At 31.4% G+C, this 19,415-nt stretch overlaps 1 protein-coding gene across 1 annotated transcript; it reads right to left on the bottom strand.

The window, feature by feature from the left end:
- Positions 1–4,107: 4,107 nt before the first annotated feature.
- Positions 4,108–7,430, bottom strand: LOC107912704 (E3 ubiquitin-protein ligase SINA-like 10). Its single transcript, XM_016841010.2, has 2 exons — positions 7,039–7,430; positions 4,108–4,878 (listed from the first exon to the last, which is right to left on the bottom strand). Exons 1-2 carry the CDS (start codon positions 7,381–7,383, stop codon positions 4,189–4,191), a joined length of 1,035 nt encoding a protein of 344 aa, XP_016696499.1. The 5' UTR covers positions 7,384–7,430; the 3' UTR covers positions 4,108–4,188.
- Between the last annotated feature and the right edge of the window lie 11,985 nt (positions 7,431–19,415).

The following is a 19,415-nucleotide window of genomic DNA, read 5'->3' as shown; positions in this document are numbered from 1 at the left end:
AACAATGGCTAACATTAACTCTGTCAATCATAGCCATTCAATAGGTGAGTTTCGTAAATACGAGTCATTTAATCACATCATTTATACAGTATCAACCATTATCAAGTCACAATATAATATTGGAAATCATGAACACATGCGCAAGTCTTTCACAAGAAATTATAAGCAAATAACAGTTACATATCATAATTAAGTCAATTAACCAATAAAAATTCGGCTCGATGAACGGTATAAATAGATATGGATTGCGGTTATCCATCCAAAAACACTCTAGAAAGTTCATACGAGTCAAACCAACCGAGAACATGCATTAGCACCAGGTGTCTAGCCCGTAGGCTAACATCCCTACAGAACACACCTCGGCACCAAGTGCCAAGCCCGAATGCTTTATATCCGCCACTGGTAACACGCTAAAAACAGTGTAATATATTAAGATAGTCTGCAACAAATGCTGGACATCCGATATATTCAGTGAACATGAGTAAATCAGAAATCATCATCTCATCTCAAGTCAAACCCGTACAACGCACAATATAACCTATTGGCATGCCAATTGTATGCTATCTTATGTTCATCTTGGCTCAATACACATTACCGTATAACAATTTATAATTCAGTTCATTTTCTCACCTTGAACCAATTTATCATAATTCAATTACATCTATATAATTTTTAACATACCGCAACTCAGAAATCAATATAATATTATAAATCATACCTAATTAGACCGTATGAACTTACTAGGGCTAAACTATAGAGATAGTAAAATTTAGGGACTATTCAATAACATTCCCTTTTCCACAATTTTCTACTGGTTCTTGATCTATACGATATTTTTTCAATTATCAGCCCCAATTATTTTAAAACAATTTAATTTAAAGCATATAACTTCTTAGATGACATTTTTACACAATTGCCTTGCACTTTTAAATTTATTTAAGTTAGTCCCTAATATCAAAACAGGCTTATTTTCAAAATTAACTCAAAAACCCAAATTGATGAATTTTTAGCCATCTCTTAATAGCCCTCAAAATTTTGAAATTTCTCAAGAACACCATACCAAAATTTACTTACTTTCAATTTAGTCCTTAAATTTAAAAAATATACAAAATCACTTAACAAAATAGTCCTAAAATATTTCCAAACTTCAAAATCTTCCATTTAACATCATGAACAATCAAAAATCATCAATGATAATTTTAAGAAAAACTTTAACAGTTTTGAAAACATACATACCATCCACACAAAAAAGACTTGACAGAAAGCTCTCAAGTTTAGCTATAGAGTTTTCGGTTTCTCCATGAAGAAATAAAAAAGATGATAGCTGTTTTAATATTTTATCTTAGCTTATTTTTTATTTAATTACCAAAATGCCATTAATTCAACATAATTTTGGTCTAAAATGCATATATCTACCGTCCACTATCTTGACTATGGCTAAATTTCCATAAGGATCCATTTAATTATAATTTTGCACTCAATTAATCCTTTTAAATTAATAGTTATTAACTTTTATAGTTTTTACGATTTAGTCCTTTTTACTTAATTAACTATATAAATATTAAAATACCTAATCCAATTTTAGTACACCTATATAATCACTCCATAAATATTTAATAAAAATATTTACGGGCTCGGTTTATAGAAATGAGGTCCCGAAACCTCATTTTTCAAAACTACTTGTTTTTAGAGATAAACCACTTGGACTTAAACTAATCATTCAAATAAAAAAAATTATCAAGTAAAAATTTATTATAATTATATATCTGACTCGTAAATATTATTATTAATATTTACGGACTCACTCGTTGGATTTGTGATCCCGAAACTATTATTTTTTACACCACTTGTAAACAAGCTGTTACAATATATAGATACTGCTATCATACGTGGTTTCCAACCCATGCTTTGTGTTGGGTTTTTTTTTTTAGTTAAATCTATGGAGTAAAAAAATTAAAGGTTGTAATATGTTTCAAGTTTTTAAACTTTTTGTATATTTGGAATATAGTTTACATACTTCTACTTTTAGGAATTTAGTCATTTTGTTTTTCAAATTTAAAAATTCAAGTTCAATTGTTAATCTCGTTAAAGTTTGTTAGTTACATTCGTTAGTGTGAGATTCTGAAACTAAAAAAAAAAAATTCTCTTGGTAGACATAAATGACAAAAAATGATATTGTAATGGACTCGAATTTAACAAATCTTAATATTCACATTAGCATTTTAATCAGAATAAAGTACTTAGATTTACTAATGATATTATAAAAATTAAGATATTAAATTATATCAAAATTAAAATATAGAGATTAAATCTCAAATTTAAGCATAATATAGGAACTAAAATTGAAACTTGGTCATTGATCTATAATCTTAAAAAATGAAGAGGGATCAAAATTAAAATTTATCTATTATCCTATAATATAAAAAAGGTGAATATATGTCCTGTAGAAAGGCCTTAAGATAGGTAAAAGTACCATGGAGACTGTTATACTAAAAGTTGGATTACATTTTGTCTTCTTTATACAAAAAATGAAAAAAGTTAATTATATATGTTATATCAAAGAGCAATTTGATTCTTCCGTTAAAAATTCCATCTATTTTTACCATTAAGTAATTATATGGATGGTGGAGCAAGTAGGCAGTGACACATGATGTGTCACGTGTACCTCAACAAATATTTAAGAAAATAAAAAATCCTAATAAATAAATAATTTTTAATAATTATTTAAAAAACCACATCCAAAATAACATGGACAAAACTTAGAGAACCATTTATCCAAGTTCATCTTGAATGTGCTTTTTCAAATAATTATAAAATATCAAAATTTTTATTTAAAAATTATTAAAAATTATAAAAATTATTAAAAAATTAAAATTAATCTTAATTTAAAATAAATAACCAAAATTAAAATAACTCAAACCAAACCATAAATTCAAAATAAGAGAATTTATAACTTTTCTTTTGTCAATGAAGGGTATTTAGATTTCGTGTCATTGACCATATTCCCTTTTATCCAAATCTGTAACATATTTTCTCATATTCATCCACTTAAAAAATACACAATATGCCAGGCAAACAATATATTTTCCTTCCATTAAATTTTACATAATTTTTCTACTTTTTTGTTATTTTAATTTTTTAATATTTATAGTAATTCATCATAACAATTTTTAAATCTTTAAACAAGTTGTAAATTGATGATGATAATTAATTTCCAAATATTTATTGTAATTTTAAATATTTTTATTAAATTTTTATAATTTCAATAATTTCAATTTTTTTTATAATTATTTAAAAGCTAGATAAATTTTCCATGATGATGAACTTAGACAACTTTTTTCAAATGATTATTAAAAATTTTATTTAATTTTTAGGTTCTTATTTATTTTTTAAAATATTTAATGACCTGATAAAATATCAAGTTAATATGATTTACACATAATATTTTAGTAAGGATTAATTTATTCATATTTTTAATTAAAAAGTTAAACACAATCAAACTGAGATATTTCGAGCGTAGTTTTACTATGTAGCAGCCATAAATTACATTTTGCAATAAATTATTTAAAATGAAACAAGCTCGGCACTGCTGTGAGGGCAACGATCATGACAAGTATCTTTTACGTCTACAACACCACCATAAATACAATCCGAAATAAAACGTCTTTGCAAGTCCAATTACAATAATATTTTTTTATGTTTATTTTATAGTTTAAAAAATAAATTTTTTTTATCTGTATTTAAAGTTTACAGTTATCCTTTCAAATAATATCATTTTCAAGATTTGAACTCACATTCTATATTTGAAAATTTAATGTATTTTACTATTACATCCAACACTTATTGATGTCAATTACAATAATATACATCTGCTATGTTATAACTAAAACAGAGAAAAAAAAAATAAAAGAAACATATTTTAAAAAAGTTATTTAATTATTGATAAATAGATTAATATCTATAAATGTATTAACCTGTAAACAGTTTATAGAAATATTTTGTTTTCAATTAATGCATATATATTACCCTTAATTAATGTAAAAGATGATTGCATACGATGTTCATATGCCCTTTTCCCTTGGTGTATTTAAAGACTGATTTGATAGATTAAAGAAAAAAACTTGCATGACTTAAATAACAAATGCTACAACTGAAGTTCATTAGCTTATGCACCAAGATTTACAATAATTATGCACCACCAGGTCTCTGGTAGCAGGAAAACCGATCAGAACGCCCCAGGCAGAGGTCCATCTTGATCTGCCATGAAATGCATGAGAACTGACTTGGAACCAGGAGAAACCCTAATGACTGTGGGCTATCAACTCGTTTCGGAGTGCTCTTTGTGAAGGACTGTAATCTAAGATTACTTCCATCAGATGGAGCTTTCACAGTTAGTTCATAGAAGGAACCTCTCTCCGTTGAGGGCCCAATCCGGCTCAAAGTAACTACATTCCCCAAATTCTCAACCTTGTTGTGAAGAATGAACAAAGAACCATCTCTCTCCTCTCGAAGAATAAGGAACTTCTCAGAAACTCCTAAGGTAATGGATGCTGGACGATCATAACGGAAACATGTTGCAGAATACTTGTGTACATTGCCAAAGTGTGCACTTAACTCCTCTGATGAACCCTCAAAGTCGCAATCAGGAAGGGGGCATGAACATGGAGCGAAAAGGCATGCCTTTCCATGTTTCTGCTTCATGCTATAACTGAATGCTTCTTTGCACCCGTACTTTGTGTTTTGGCATGTCACTTTGACAGATTCCAATACCTTCTCAATCGCCCTGCAGCGACTATAGCCAATTGGAGTCATACAGGATGGACATCTATTCCTCATTTTGATGCAACAGGTAGAGCAAGCTATATGCCCATTCTCACACTGAATTGCCAATCACAAACATACAGATTGATCAGGATGCATTTAATATATGAAAGAATGAATAATATCATTGCAAAAATATGGGACTTATTTGATATTTCAATTCTATTAATTTCATGTGTGCTGTCAATGATATCCTTTGCTCAGACAATGCCAAATCCACACACCAAAAAAACTCAAGTTCAAAAGGATGAAAGAAGTACAAAATTTTCATACTAAACCACGACAGATCTTTTGCTGAACATCAAAGATTGGCCATTCAAGGGATCCCCACAAGAAGCTAAGTATTATGCATTATAAAACTCGTGGTTTTTTATTTATTCTCACAAATTCCAGACTGAACTGGTACATGGAGACAAGTAAAAGAGGTCTTGAAGTTAATATGTATATGTCCAAGTATGAACAGCACATTAAAACTCACAAATAGCTTCCCCATCTATGTTACTAGGACTTCTTAGTTTTTCCATATATATGGAGAGTCCTCAGAGGGTCATATCCCCATACCTACATCCAAAAACGTGGGTGCTTCAATAAACATAAAGAGTCAAAACAACATAGTTCCCCATCACCTTAAGAGTATAGAATCTCAAAGGGGTCATCCTTCCTCTTTCTACTACTTGTTCAAATATTGGCAACGCTTCTAGGAAAACACTCTTGCAGGAGCCAGAATGTGTTAATTACACGGTTAAAGAGAAATAGGAATAACCTATTCTTCCATTATTGCTTATACCTAGAGATGCAACCAAGATCTCACCATTTGAAAAAGGTTACCAGCCTACTAAATATCACTATAATGCTCTAACTCTTCATTTTAGTTTTCTTTAGGTACTCGTGTCTGACATGTATTTCAAAAGAGTATAGGGATATGACCCACCAAAAACCCTTCAATTACATAGAAAACCTACAATGCATTTCGAAACGGTTATTTTCCCTTACAAATTCAAATAGCGAACAAGAGATATGCAAATTCTACATAATTCTCATGATTATATCTATAAATTTACAAATCATCCTCAGCCATTGAAACTAACAATCACTTGTATGCTTTTTCATAAGCCATCTCCTTCCCTTCAGCAGTCCATTAAATAAGAATAGACCATAAACGTCAAGCCTAGTATGCATTTATAGAATTTAAGCAGAAATTACAATGCAGCAATTCTCAGAATAACGATTTCACTTAATTCCCCCCCCCCCCCCGACAAACTCTTATAGGGAACAAGAAATATGCAAATTCTACATAATTCTCATGATTATATCTATAAATTTACAAATCAGCCTCAGCCATTGAAACTAACAATCACTTGTATGCTTTTTCATAAGCCATCTCCTTCCCTTCAGCAGTCCTTTAAATAAGAACAGACCATAAACGTCAAGCCTAGTATGCATTTATAGAATTTAAGCAGAAATTACAATGCAGCAATTCTCAGAACAACGATTTCACTTATTCCCCTCCCCCCCCCCCCGACAAACTCTTATAGGGAACAAGAAATATGCAAAATGCACATCATTCTCATTATTATATCTTCTAACTTAAATACTATCCTCTGTCACTAAAGCTAACAATCACTTAATGCCTCTTCAGCAACCATATAGTTCCTTTCAGCAGTCTATTAAATAAGAACAGACCATAAACTTCGATTCTAGTATCCATTTCTAGAATTTAAGCAGATTTGCTAAATCAAAGAACCTTAACTTCATAAAAGAAGGAACAAATCAACAATACCAACTAATAAATAGAAGTTCAATTCTAAATAAGTTCTCTCCAATCATATTCCTCAAATCAATCTTCAAAGTTTTGCATCAATATCTAGTGCTAATGGAGATATCTAAGAGAGGACAAGTTTAAAAAAACAAAACACAACGAAAAATAATTTAGAACATCTATTTGAAACCAAAACCAAGACATTAAACAAATTTACAAGCATTTCAGCTTTTCACCTACAAGAAAAAGAAGCACAGGTGCAAATTAAAGGGAAAAAACTGAAAAAAAAATTGATGCAAAAATCTGAAGCCTTTTAATCCAAAAATTAAAACCCACTCCAGAAATCCAATCTTTTCAGCGTAAAAGAAAGAAATTAAACGAAAATTGAACCTTTTTTTGACTAAATAAAAAGAAACCCATATCCAAAATCACCTGATAACCGATAATTAAACACCAACCTGATAAACAGGGATAGTCAAGGCCTCATAACAGATAGAACAATCAAGAACTTCAGGGTCAGTTAACGTGATAGAAATGGATCCATCTCGAGAAGTCTGAGGGCTCATTGCTCCTTGCTCAGCTCCACTTTCCTCCAATTCTTCTTCTCTTTCAGATTCTTCGGAAGCTTCTTCTTCTCCTTCGGATGCTTCTTCGCCTTCAGATTCTTCGTCTTCTTCCTCTTGCTCGGATTCTTCTTGACCAGAGCCTTCGATATCAAGAACACGCTCCGCCCTTTGACGCTTTGGGACTCGATTGCTTGGCCCTTCTCCGTCTTGGTCGATCCCCACAGAGAACTTTGCCATTCTCTTTTATTTTTTTCTCTTTCGCCCTGTACTTTCTTTTTATTTTACGTTTATTAGTCTTTTCCCCTTTTTTATTTTTTTATTTTTTTGAATAAAATTCGAATACACCTAGAAATTGTTAAGATTTCCATTTGAATGATTATTTTGGAGTTTTTAAACTTCATTACACTATAATTAAATGTTTTATTAATTAGGTTTATTAAATTTTGTAACCATTTTTATTTAAATATTAACTTTCGATATAGTTTAATGAGAATTTATTCTATTATTTAAGAATTTTAAAAATTTTCAGAAAATTTATATTTTAAAAGGTTAAATTAATATAAAGAATTTTTGTACCATTATTACATTTAGATACGTTTTAATTTTTTAAAATTTTTAATTTTTTTAGCAATTCAAATTTATAAACTTTCTTATGTTTTATTACCCATCTAAATGACAATGAAATTAGAATTAAGGGGTATATTCAACAAACAGCACTTCCTCAAACTAGTGTGTGTTTTAAGATCATTTATTAGAATATTTTTGTTAATATTCTTTGTAAATTTTGTATCTATTATATATTACTAAATTCTTAGAATTATTATAATTTTTTATAACATAAATTATCAGAATATCTGTAATGTTTTATCTTATTATTTTTATGTATCATATAAGTGCATTACAAAGTTAAGTTTTCTTTTAAGCATTACGAATTGACCAATATAACGATTATGATAGTCATTAAAGAACATATTCGATGCGATCACTTCAGCCACTGTCAAGAAATCAATCGACAATAATTCAAGGGGACGCCGACGACATATCCTCATGAAAGCAGGAGATCTTCGCTTAAAAGAGAAGCCAAACAAAAATCTAGCAAACCCAAAAGCCTTGTCAAAGACCAAAGGGATAACAACAAAGCCATGGTATGAACCATGGAGCAACAAAACCCATACTTCCATTCTGGCCTAAGGTTGAACAATGAGAAAGAGAGATCTTGAGGCTATTATGCCGAAAAGCATAATAAAAATATGAGAAGAAAATAAAATAAAAAGATAAGTGGAGAAGAGAGTGGCACTGGCATGACAAGGATGAGTGACGACTCACAAAGAAAGCCAAAAGTTAAAACTTGGCTTTTTTCAGATATAACCCAAATAAATTAATTATTTACAAAAATAATTCACTTGTAAAATTATGTATAAAAATGATCCATTTTGAAGAGTGAATCCCGGTGTCGTTATTGCCATTGGCGGCACTACTCTTTATAATGGGCCAATCATTGGCTGGTTTTATAAAAATATTTTAAGTATCGTCGTTGTTATTAACAATACCGGACTAAAATGTAATTATATAAAATATTTAAGGACATGATAAATCAATTATCCTTTTAGATAGGATGACATGCACCAATTAAATCAAATTTATCCCCTTTTAAAATTAAAATTAAATACTCCTTAAAAATATAAGATTAACAAAAATAAATTATTTTCAATTTATGTCATTTCCAATTATATCCCTCAAAAATTGAAAAGTATTTGGAAATCAATCTCAATTTCATCTTTCTAGAGCACTTTATTATCTATAATTATAAAAATTTTATATCAATTTTAAAATATTTATACTTGAGTCCCTATGTTAAAAAACTAGTAATTTAACTTTACAAACTAGTCCTTTTTTCATTTCTAAACTTGATATCCAACAAATTAACACCAAAAACTTCAAGCATTCATCCATAATAAATTTTAAAAACTTTAAAAATTTTAAAAAATCAAACATAAATTAATTAAATCGAGATTCTATGACGTTAAAAATATAAAATTTACAAAAAAAACTAACCAAATTAAGCTTACTAGGCGGAACCTTTAAAGTTTCTTCATTTCTTTTGATAGTTTCGGTAAATTACATGGATGACAACATTTCCATTTTATGTTTAATTATAAATTATAATATTATTCTATCCATTCATTAACAAACCGTCCACTAATGTGCCAAAGTGGACTAATTGCCACCTTAATCTTTAGTTTAATTGCCATTTTAGTCCTTTCGCAATTAAAAATTTTTAGTGATTAACTTTTACTATTTTTATAATTTAGTCCTTGTACATTAATTAGTCACTAATTCGGAAAAATTACTTATCCAAAATTTAGTTCACCTGTATAATAACTCCATAAATATTTAATAAAAATATTTACAAGCTCAGTTTAAGAAAACAAGGTCCTAATTCCTCATTTATTGACATCACTAACTTTAGGATCGTTACACTTATACTTTAGTTAACTATCCGTTCAATAAAATTACTAGACCAAAATTCAATATAATACCATAAAAGACTCATAAATATTAAATAATTGTAATAGCCAAAATTTGACCGAGCTTAAATAAAACCAAATGAAATAAATAAATGAATAAATGTTTATTTATTTAACAGTCCATATAAAGTCCTTACAAGGGCCCAAACACAAGCCCAAATAGTTCAGACCCGTTACAGCAAAAGTAGACCCATTTACACCCTTGACCCAAACAGAATACCAATAAACCAAACCCAAATTAAAAACGGCCCAAAAGCCCAAGTGACTTTAGGGAAACAGGAAACTCTAGGGTTTCCTGAAGACTACAACGCCGCAGTAGCTTCTGGAAGCCTCGGGGAGCATCTGTTCAACTCCCCAAATCGAGGCCATCAATGCACACTGACGCACCATCAATGTGTTGTCCAGGAGCTTGTCCCTCTCACAACCGTCCAGCACCGTGATCTCAGGCCTCATCTCCGACCTTGGTACCTCCGTTGACGCCGAGATCTCCGCAAAAGAGACTCTTTCGTGGTCATATGGGTATCTGCCGAGATTCGAATCCATGACAGCAAGCCCAGCCACTGAAATCTTCGCAAGTCACCTGCAAGAAAAGGAAACACAGCAGATACGAAAAAACAAAAAAGGAAACTAAAATAAAAGGATTTCAGCAGATCACAATCAAAGATATGGTAGATACAACAGACAAGAAATGGAAAGAAATCTTCGATTTCTTTCCCAGTTTATGTAATAACAGTAGTGGCTATAAAAGCCCGAATCAAAACAGTGTAAAATGACCCTTCTTTTTTTTTTTGGAAGAAAGAAATATACTCACAGACATTCATTCAAAAAATACCAACAGTCTTTCAAAAGGTGATTTAATCGCATATCTCGTGCTTTATTTTGAACATATATGAACTGTTCTAGCATATACAAGTAAGGATCTAAGGGGAAAGAGGTTACCTGTGGAAGGACGAAGGTTTTTAAGCCTTCAGACCACCTTGTACGATGGCGCGTGAGGCGCGTGTGCAAGCACTGCACCGTGGCGGAAGCCAGGGCCGGGGACCTCTCTCCTCCCTTCTGTAGAGCATTTCAAGATTTTTTTTAGGCTGGTGTTAAAATGATTTTTTTAAGCTGCGAAATTGGCTTATATAACCTCTTTGAAACGACGTCATTTCTGCTTAACGTAATAAGCTCAAAACGGTGTCGTATTAAGTCATAGGATCCGCGAGTTGACCCGATTACCCGGGGAGGATCGGCGTGTTTTTTAGAATTGGGTTAATTACCCAATCGGTCCTTCCACCTCTTTTAATTTATAATTACGTTTTACCTTATTTTTAATTTAGCCCTAATATCTTTACAATGTTTCAATTTAGTCCCAACGGTTATTAAATCACATTCTGGGAAACGGCGCCGTTTTGGGAATAGGGCAATTTGCCCAATGAGTCCCTTCTATTTTACGCGCATTTTAATTGGGACCTAAATTCAGTTTTATTTCTTTTGAATTCGCCCAGTAATTTTGCTGAACTTTAAATTTAGCCCTATATATTTATTATTATTATATATATTTCATATATTGTTATTTGCTTTTATTTTTAACCTTGCTTTTTATATTATATATTGTAAGATTATTTTATTATATATTAATAATATTTATTATCTATTATTCTTCACAAATTATTATTATTATTTTACATCATTATTTTTTTATATTATTATTATATTTTTACTTGTATTATATATTTATTAATTATTTATATATATCATTTTTACATATATACTTTCATTATTTTATATTATATATATTATATTTCTTATTTTCTATATATTTAAATGTTATAACATTTATTATATTTTTATTTTTATTCTATATTTCTTCTTATTATTTTTATATATGTTATGTATATCACATATTATCTATTATATTATTTATGTTTATATTATTCATTATATTATTTAAAATTTTAAAATTTTGTAAATTAAATTATATTTTTAACTCATATTATACACATATTAAATTATTAATTAATTATTTATTATGTATTATTTTACTTTAAAATGATATTTTTATATTATGTGTTATTTTATAAATTCTTTTACATGCTTTTATTTTATATATTTTTTTAGAATCCCATATATTTTATATAATTATTATTCTTTTATAAATATTTTGTTATTATGTTTTATATATTGTATAGCAAATACTATTTTAAAATTATTACTAAATATTATGTCTTTATTTGTGCTATATGTATATTTTATTAACAATAATTCATTTCATTTTTTATATTGCATATATCATGTGTTATATGTTATTTTATATTTATTATTTGATATTACATTTCATGAACATGTACATTGATATTGTATTACTCTTTTTTGTATGTCATGCATTATTTAATTATTACTTTGTATGTTTGTACGTTTTGTTTATTCATTCTCAATACATGCTATATATATTTTTGTATGCATATTGTTAATATTTGCTATATATATATATTATTTTTATATGTATGTATCTAATGCACGATTTTTATATTATTGCCATCATTTTGTTTAAATGCATGTATTATTTACCTATTACAATAATATGTTATTATGTATGATTTATAACACAATACAATTCCCCACGCATCATTTTAAAAAAACAAGGCTCTAAAGTTTTCAAAAAATATAAAGGCAATGCTTAGTGTTTGGAAATTTCGAGAAAGTAGTGCCCTAACTTATTGGGTTGCGACTTTTCTCGTTGAGTTCGAATAATCAAGTACCCTTCTAAGTTTTTGACGGTTTTCAAAATGTGAGCAACTGTCTTGGAATTGCAAAGTAATATGTCCTAACTTACTGGATGTAGTGTTTTGTTGTTTCGAGATAGGGATTTCTAAAAAGCTAACTTAGTGTCAATACTTTGATACGAGTGAACTCCAATTTACAAAAATCAAAATATTTTAAAGAGGATTACATCTTAAAATTTTAAATTTCCGACATTAAAGACACTTGATAATCAATTAGGTACCAATTTTTGGGCGTTACGAGGGTGCTAATCCTTCCTTGTACGTAACCGGCTCCCGAACCCATCTTCTGATTTCGTAGACCAAAACTAATGATTTTAAAACAAAATGTTTTAGAGGTGATCCAATCTCACCTAAAAAAGATTGGTGGCGACTCCTGCTTTCGTTTTTTAAAGTCGATTCCCATTTTCCAAAACTCGATTTAAAAATGGTCTCGACAATAATAATATTTACGGACCTAATTATTAGAAAATGAGGTTTCGAAACTACCGTTTCTGGTACTAGTGAAAAATAGGTTGTTACATAATCTACCCTATAGCCAAATCACATTTATATAATTCTATTAACCTAACTCGAATTTTCAAGACAGACATTTGGATTAGTCAATTTGCATCTCAAACTAGCACAGCATTGTATCATCGGATAAATTGAAGGAAATATATTGGCACACATAGTGCATCATCAGATAAACCAAAGTAGTTATATCGGCGCATAGTGCATCATCGAATAAATCGAAGGATGAATACTGACACACATAATGCATCATCAGATAAACCGAAACAGTTATACTGACACACATAGTGCATCATTGGATAAACCAAAGTATAGACTGGTACATTTAATAGAGCAACCAATTTCCAATTTCATCACATGGTTCAATTCAACATCAATTCATCATATAATGTAACATAATTCAGCTCAATTTCATAACAATTTCTTATATCATTTAAGTCATACAACTTTTTATTCTATTCAATTTAGTTCATGTCTCGATATTCAATATCAACCATAGCATTTCATCTCAGTAATCATTAATAACCCACCTCAATACTATTTAATGTAATATGTCATGAATATGTAATAACTAGATTAGTCTTGAGTCATAGAGATACAAACCAAAAGCTCACGTCACTTGTCGTTGACTCTTGTTTTTCCTTCCTCTCTTGATGGTCTTGCATCGTCTTTAGCTAATAATAATAGCTTAATAATAATACAGTACCAAATTCCAACAAAATTATAATTAAATACTAAATCTCACACATTTTTACAAATTATTCAATTTAATTCTTAAAATTGAAACAAACATAACTTCCAATTCAGAGCCTTGAATTAAAATCCAATTTCACCAAAACTCATTAGGGATTTTCACATATTCAGAGCCTCTATTTTTTATCCCTACCAATAATTCTTAACAGTTTTTTTTTCAATTTGGTCCCTAATATATGAAATTAACCATTAAGGTTTACAATTTAGTCATTTTCACATATTAAGCTTAATTTCTAACAATTTGATACCTAAATCATTCAATACTCAACAATGAAAACTTTCAAAAACTTTAACAATTTTGCAAATTGGTACACAAGCTAACTAAATCAAGCTTCCATGACCTCAAAAACATAAAAATTATAAGAAAATGACTTAACTGAACACACCTATGGAAGGGTCGAATATCAAAAGCTTCAAGGGTTTTCTTTCTTTCAAACCTTCAACCAAGTGAAGAAGATGAAGAAAATATATCATATTTTTCTTTATTTTGTCTTATATAGTATAATTAAATATTAATTAATACAAATTGGTTTAATTACCATTTGGAACATTTGGTTAGTTTTAATTTAAGTCCCTAAATCTTTGGTTAATTAAAAACTTATAGCAATACGACTTTTTATAATTTAGTCATTCTATCTTAATTAAGCAATTAATAGACAAAAGTGAATGATCAAACTTTAATATTCTTTTATACTAACTCTATAAATATTTTAATTTAATATTTACGGGCTCAATTGACGGAGACGGGATCCCAAAACTGTATTTTTCGACACCACTAACTTTCGGGTTGTTATAGAATATGGGCTACGTTGGGCCAATCCTCTCCCTCGCTTTCTTATATCGCCTTTTTAAATGTGGGTATCTTTGGATCCTCAGCCTTTTCACAGTCGTGAGGCTCTGTACCCCTCGAGACAACGAAATCAAATTAGGACAATGCTTAATCTCCAATTTTGAAAGTAAGGTGAGTTGTTGTATCTCATTTGAGAGAGGAATTACTCTACCACAATTCCAAATACCCAGAGATCGAAGAGAAGAGAGATGTTGGACACTTTCTGGCAATGAAGTTAACTTTGGACATTCATTGATAAGCAAGTCTTTGAGTGAAGTTAGATATCGCGACCCCTAAAATAAAGAGATTAATTTTTTAAAATGTTGAATCCTTTACGAAGATGAGGAATGTAAGCCTTGCAACCCATTTACTAGAAGGGATAAAAGGCTGTCACATTGACTTCAAAGTGTCTAAAGAGTTGAGGTCTTGTAGTCTTGCTCCCAACATTGGAAACATAAGTGTGTAAGGGTGGATAGATTATTTGGCAGATCACATGAAGACTTTAGAGTAGTTGACAATATTGTCAAGCTGTCAAGGTGCTTCTGATTCTACAATAATCCATCTAGTAAATCTGTCAACTCATAGAGTTCCCAAATCTTGAGAGACGTAAGAATAATGACAGTCATCATCAATGATTTGAGTAAAGTAACATTAATTCCTCCAATTTCTAGCCTTTTCAGAGATTGAAGAATTGGCATCTTAGTCAACTAAGACTATCACATATAATTAATGAACTTAAGAGAGGAAAATGTTCTCCACCATTCACTGTTGTCTATTCCTCCAAACGTGGTGCCCTACGTATTTCGAAAACCTCGAGTGATGGAAAAAAACTTCCCGCATATCCATAGAAGCTGCTGCCAATATGCTTCAAAGCATCTATTCTCTTAATAGTAAGCACTCCAAGGAAGCGTAATTTCCCTAGAGGTGGAAGTTGATCGCATCTTTGACAATATTCTAGTGAGATTTCAACAAAGCTTGGTAGAAATCAAGATAACCGTTCGTTTCGGTATAAATAGTACTTATCTGTTCTGCCACCTTAAAAGGAGCTGATTGGGATTGTTTAAGTAACTCACGTAATCGTTAACCTCATGCCAATTGATTCTGAGTAGTTTTATCGAGATCAGAAGCAAATTGTGCAAAGGCTTCTAATTCGGCGAATTGGGCCAATTCCAATTTTGATTTACTAATGACTTGTTTCATAGCTTTAATTTGAGCCGCCGATCCTACTTTGGAGACGGAAATCCCCACATTAATAGCAAGTCTGATTCCAGCATTGAATAGATCGGTGGATAAGAATATTTGTCCATTTGTAATGGAAATCACATTAGTGATGAGAACCTAAAACCTTGGTAATCATTTAGGTGTAACTTCTTCAAGCTAGAATGAGGTTGGAGAACATCAAGAATCTTTTCATCATTCCTATGTTGACAATGAGGTTTTTCATCTCTTTACTTGCTAATATAAGCTTAATGATCTTAAATTTTGCTTCTTTATCAAATTGGAATTTTTAGATTCGGTTGAACTCTTCACGTTCCCAAGTCCTACGGTGCTTAATTACCCCTCTAGGGCCAACTCTTTCAGCTCATCAATGCCACAATCATTGTCCTTCTCCACAACGAACTTGCTAAGATTGCGCAGGCAAGACAATTGTCCCAATCCAACAGGCATAAATGCCAGTACATCACACTTTCTGAGGTCCAAGTACCTAAGGTTTTTCAAGTGCTTCATACATTTTGGTAACATTTTAAGTTTATAACACATTTGTAGAATTAGTGTCTGCAAGTTATGAAGGGAGCCTATTGATTCAGGTAGATCTTTCAAGCTATAATTACAAATGTGTAAATACCTCATGCAGTATTGTTAAGAGAGTAACCAACCCAAACCTTCAGATACTTTTGTTTATTGAAGAAATGAGAAGGACTAGAGAGGTAACCGCGAAAGATGAACTTAATGCCAAGGATCAAAGAATGCAATTGTGCAATTTGGATTAGTCCATAGTGTTTGTTGATGGACTGCTTTTATGAACAAACAAGTGACGAGCTGTTTACGGTATTTTCGACCTTTCATCGAGTTTAATCATGTAACAATAATTGATGTTGCAACGTCACAAATTAAATCATGCATTTTACATGTAACAGTTTCATCAATATCCTCTTTGATCTTTTGGAAAAAAGTCCTTCAAGTAAATTCAGAGAATATTTCTCAACCCGTGTCATGAAAATCCAACGACCCTCAAGAAGGAATAAATCCATTTGCCATCCGTAGTCCAATCAACTCGTCCTTTTTCATGCCTGAATCTTTAGGAAATATTTGTTGAGCATTGGCCTGCAATGCAACATGTAACCAGCAGCCACAATAGCAGCAGCACACTAGGCAGACCAACATTGGAGCTGAACTAAGTATAGTAGCTTGCTGAGTTCATTTTGATCATTTTGTTCCTATGTAAATTAGTTTAGTTACTTTATAATTTATTCACAAAGTTAGTAGGATTAGATTTTCTTGATTTCTACTTGATGTAATAGCTGTTATGACAACTTTCTTTTGCATATGATTCAAAGATTGTATTTGCTTCATATTAGTGGGAGCAGTTACATTATTAGGTAACTATCAAATTCATATGTAACTCTCATATATTTTGAAATTTATTAATAAAAGCAAGGATGTTATCCGATCATCTTTTGTGTTTTTCAAACTCTTCTCTTTGCTTTTACTTGTTTTCATTTTAGTTTCAAAGAAAACTTAAGCTTGTATTATGTATTGTTGCTGCCAATGTTCCAAAAAATGGTAATCAGAGCTTGTCATCTTTGAGGGCCTCTGTTGTTGGTTGTTTCATTAGACAAAACAAAAGCACGAGAAGCAAGATTTTGAAGCTGTTGAGTTTGTTTCAGCAGGATGAGCTTCACAACACCTCCACCTCCAGTGTTTGCTGGTGAGAACTACCACATTTGGGCAGAAAAATTAAAGACATACCTTTAAGCATAAGACTTGTGGAGTGTAGTTGAGAATGATTTCGAACCACCTCCATTGAGGGCTAATCCCACGATTGCTCAAATAAAGCAGCATGCTGAAGAGAGTACAAATAAGCACAAAGCCTTGGCTTGCTTGCAGAATGGAGTGTCTGATGTAATCTTCACTCGAATCATGGCCTGCAACACACTGAAGGAAGCATGAAAGAGGCTGAAGGAGGAGTTCATTGGATCTGACAAGACTAGGCAGCAACAGCTAATCAACTTGAGGAGAGACTTTGAAAACCTAAAGATGAAAGAATCAGAGAGTATCAAGCAATACTCAGACAGGATAATGGCCACTGTCAATAGCATAAAGCTACTTGGTAAAGATTTCAGTGATAGCAGGATTGTTGAAAAGGTTATCACCACACTCCCTGAGAGATTTGAGTCTAAAATCTCATCATTCAATGAATCAAGGGATTTAACAACCATTTTTTTGTCTAAATTGGTGAACTCTCTTTATGCACTTGAGCAGAGAAGGGCCAACAGACAATAAGAGCATCCTAAAGGAGACTTCCAAGCTAAGACCAAAGAAAGCTCAAATTCAAACCAAAAAGGAAAGAAGCCTTGGTTTGACAAGAAGGAGAAACCAAGAAGAGATTCAGGCAAGAGGAGGTATCCACCATGTATCCATTGCAAGAAGGCCACACATTTGGAGAAATATTGCTAGTATAGACCAGATATCCAGTGTAGAAGCTGCAAACAGCTTGGCCATATTGAGAAAGTCTACAAGAACAAAGGGAAAGCTCAAGGTCAGCAGCATGTGCAAGCTCAAGCTGCTGAACACACTCAAGCTGAGGAGGAGCATGTGTTTCACAGCATCCTGTTTTGCATCCTCAAGCAAAGTCAAGTGTGAGTGGCTAGTGGATAGTGGTTGCACATACCATATGGCAGCTGATGAAAATCTATTCAAGGACCTTGATAGAACCTTTATTTCTATGATCAGAATTGGCAATGGGAGCATGATTGAAGCCAAAGGCAAAGGCAATATGGTGATCAACACTGGTTCAGGTAACAAAGTCATTTCAGATGTGCTTTTTGTACCTGACATTGACCAGAATTTATTATGTTTTGGTCAATTAGTTGAAAAAGGGTATTCACTGATTTTTGAGAATGGTGCTTGTGTTGTTAAGGACACATATGGTCATGAGTTGATCTCAGTAACAATGACTAATAAGTGTTTCATGCTTAACATGAATCAACTTGAAAAGAAGGCTTACACTAGCCTTGTTGACAATGGTGGCCTTTGGCATAGGAGATTAAGCCATGTTAACTATAAAACACTTGATCTAGTGTATAAAATGAATATGGTGGATGATATGTCACGAGTTGAAGTAAAAGACACTGTGTGTGAAGTTTGTCAACTTGGTAAACAAGCCAGATTGCCTTTTCCAGTAAACCAGGCATAGAGAGCTGTTTATAGACAGCAAGTACTTTGTGCTGTTTATAGATGATCTGACCAGATTTTGCTGGGTTTACTTCTTAAAATAGAAGTATGAGGTGTTTGATGCCTTTAGCAGATTTAAGGCACTAATAGAGAACTAGTCAGATTGCAAGATCAAAGCCTTGAGAACTGACAATGGCAGTGAGTATTTGTCTAAAAGATTTCAGAAATTGTGTGAGGCATCTGGTATTCGTCATCAACTCACAAATGTCTATACTCCTCAACAAAATGGAGTATGTGAAAGAAAGAATAAAACAGTGTTGAGCATGGCCAAATGCTTGTTGTTCCAAAGTAAGCACCAAGCAATTTTTGGCTGAAGCATACCTCAGTGTATTTACTCAACAAGCTACCAACTCGAGCTGTGAAGGACAAAACACTCTTTAAAGCCTGGTATGGAGTCAAACCATCTGTTTCTCATCTGAAAGTGTT

This window comes from Gossypium hirsutum, chromosome A11, assembly GCF_007990345.1.
Source record: "Gossypium hirsutum isolate 1008001.06 chromosome A11, Gossypium_hirsutum_v2.1, whole genome shotgun sequence".
Taxonomy (NCBI): Eukaryota; Viridiplantae; Streptophyta; class Magnoliopsida; order Malvales; family Malvaceae; genus Gossypium; species Gossypium hirsutum.
The sequence above is the reverse complement of the archived record's forward strand: the minus strand, read 5'-3'. Positions and strand labels throughout refer to the sequence as shown.

Bases quoted from the DNA above. Each gene is read 5' to 3' on its own strand.
- LOC107912704 (XM_016841010.2), bottom strand. From the start codon at position 7,383: ATGGCAAAGTTCTCTGTGGGGATCGACCAAGACGGAGAAGGGCCAAGC. The intron at 4,879-7,038 runs GTTGGTGTTTAA...TTGGCAATTCAG, and splicing joins TGACTATCCCTGTTTATCAG to TGTGAGAATGGGCATATAGC.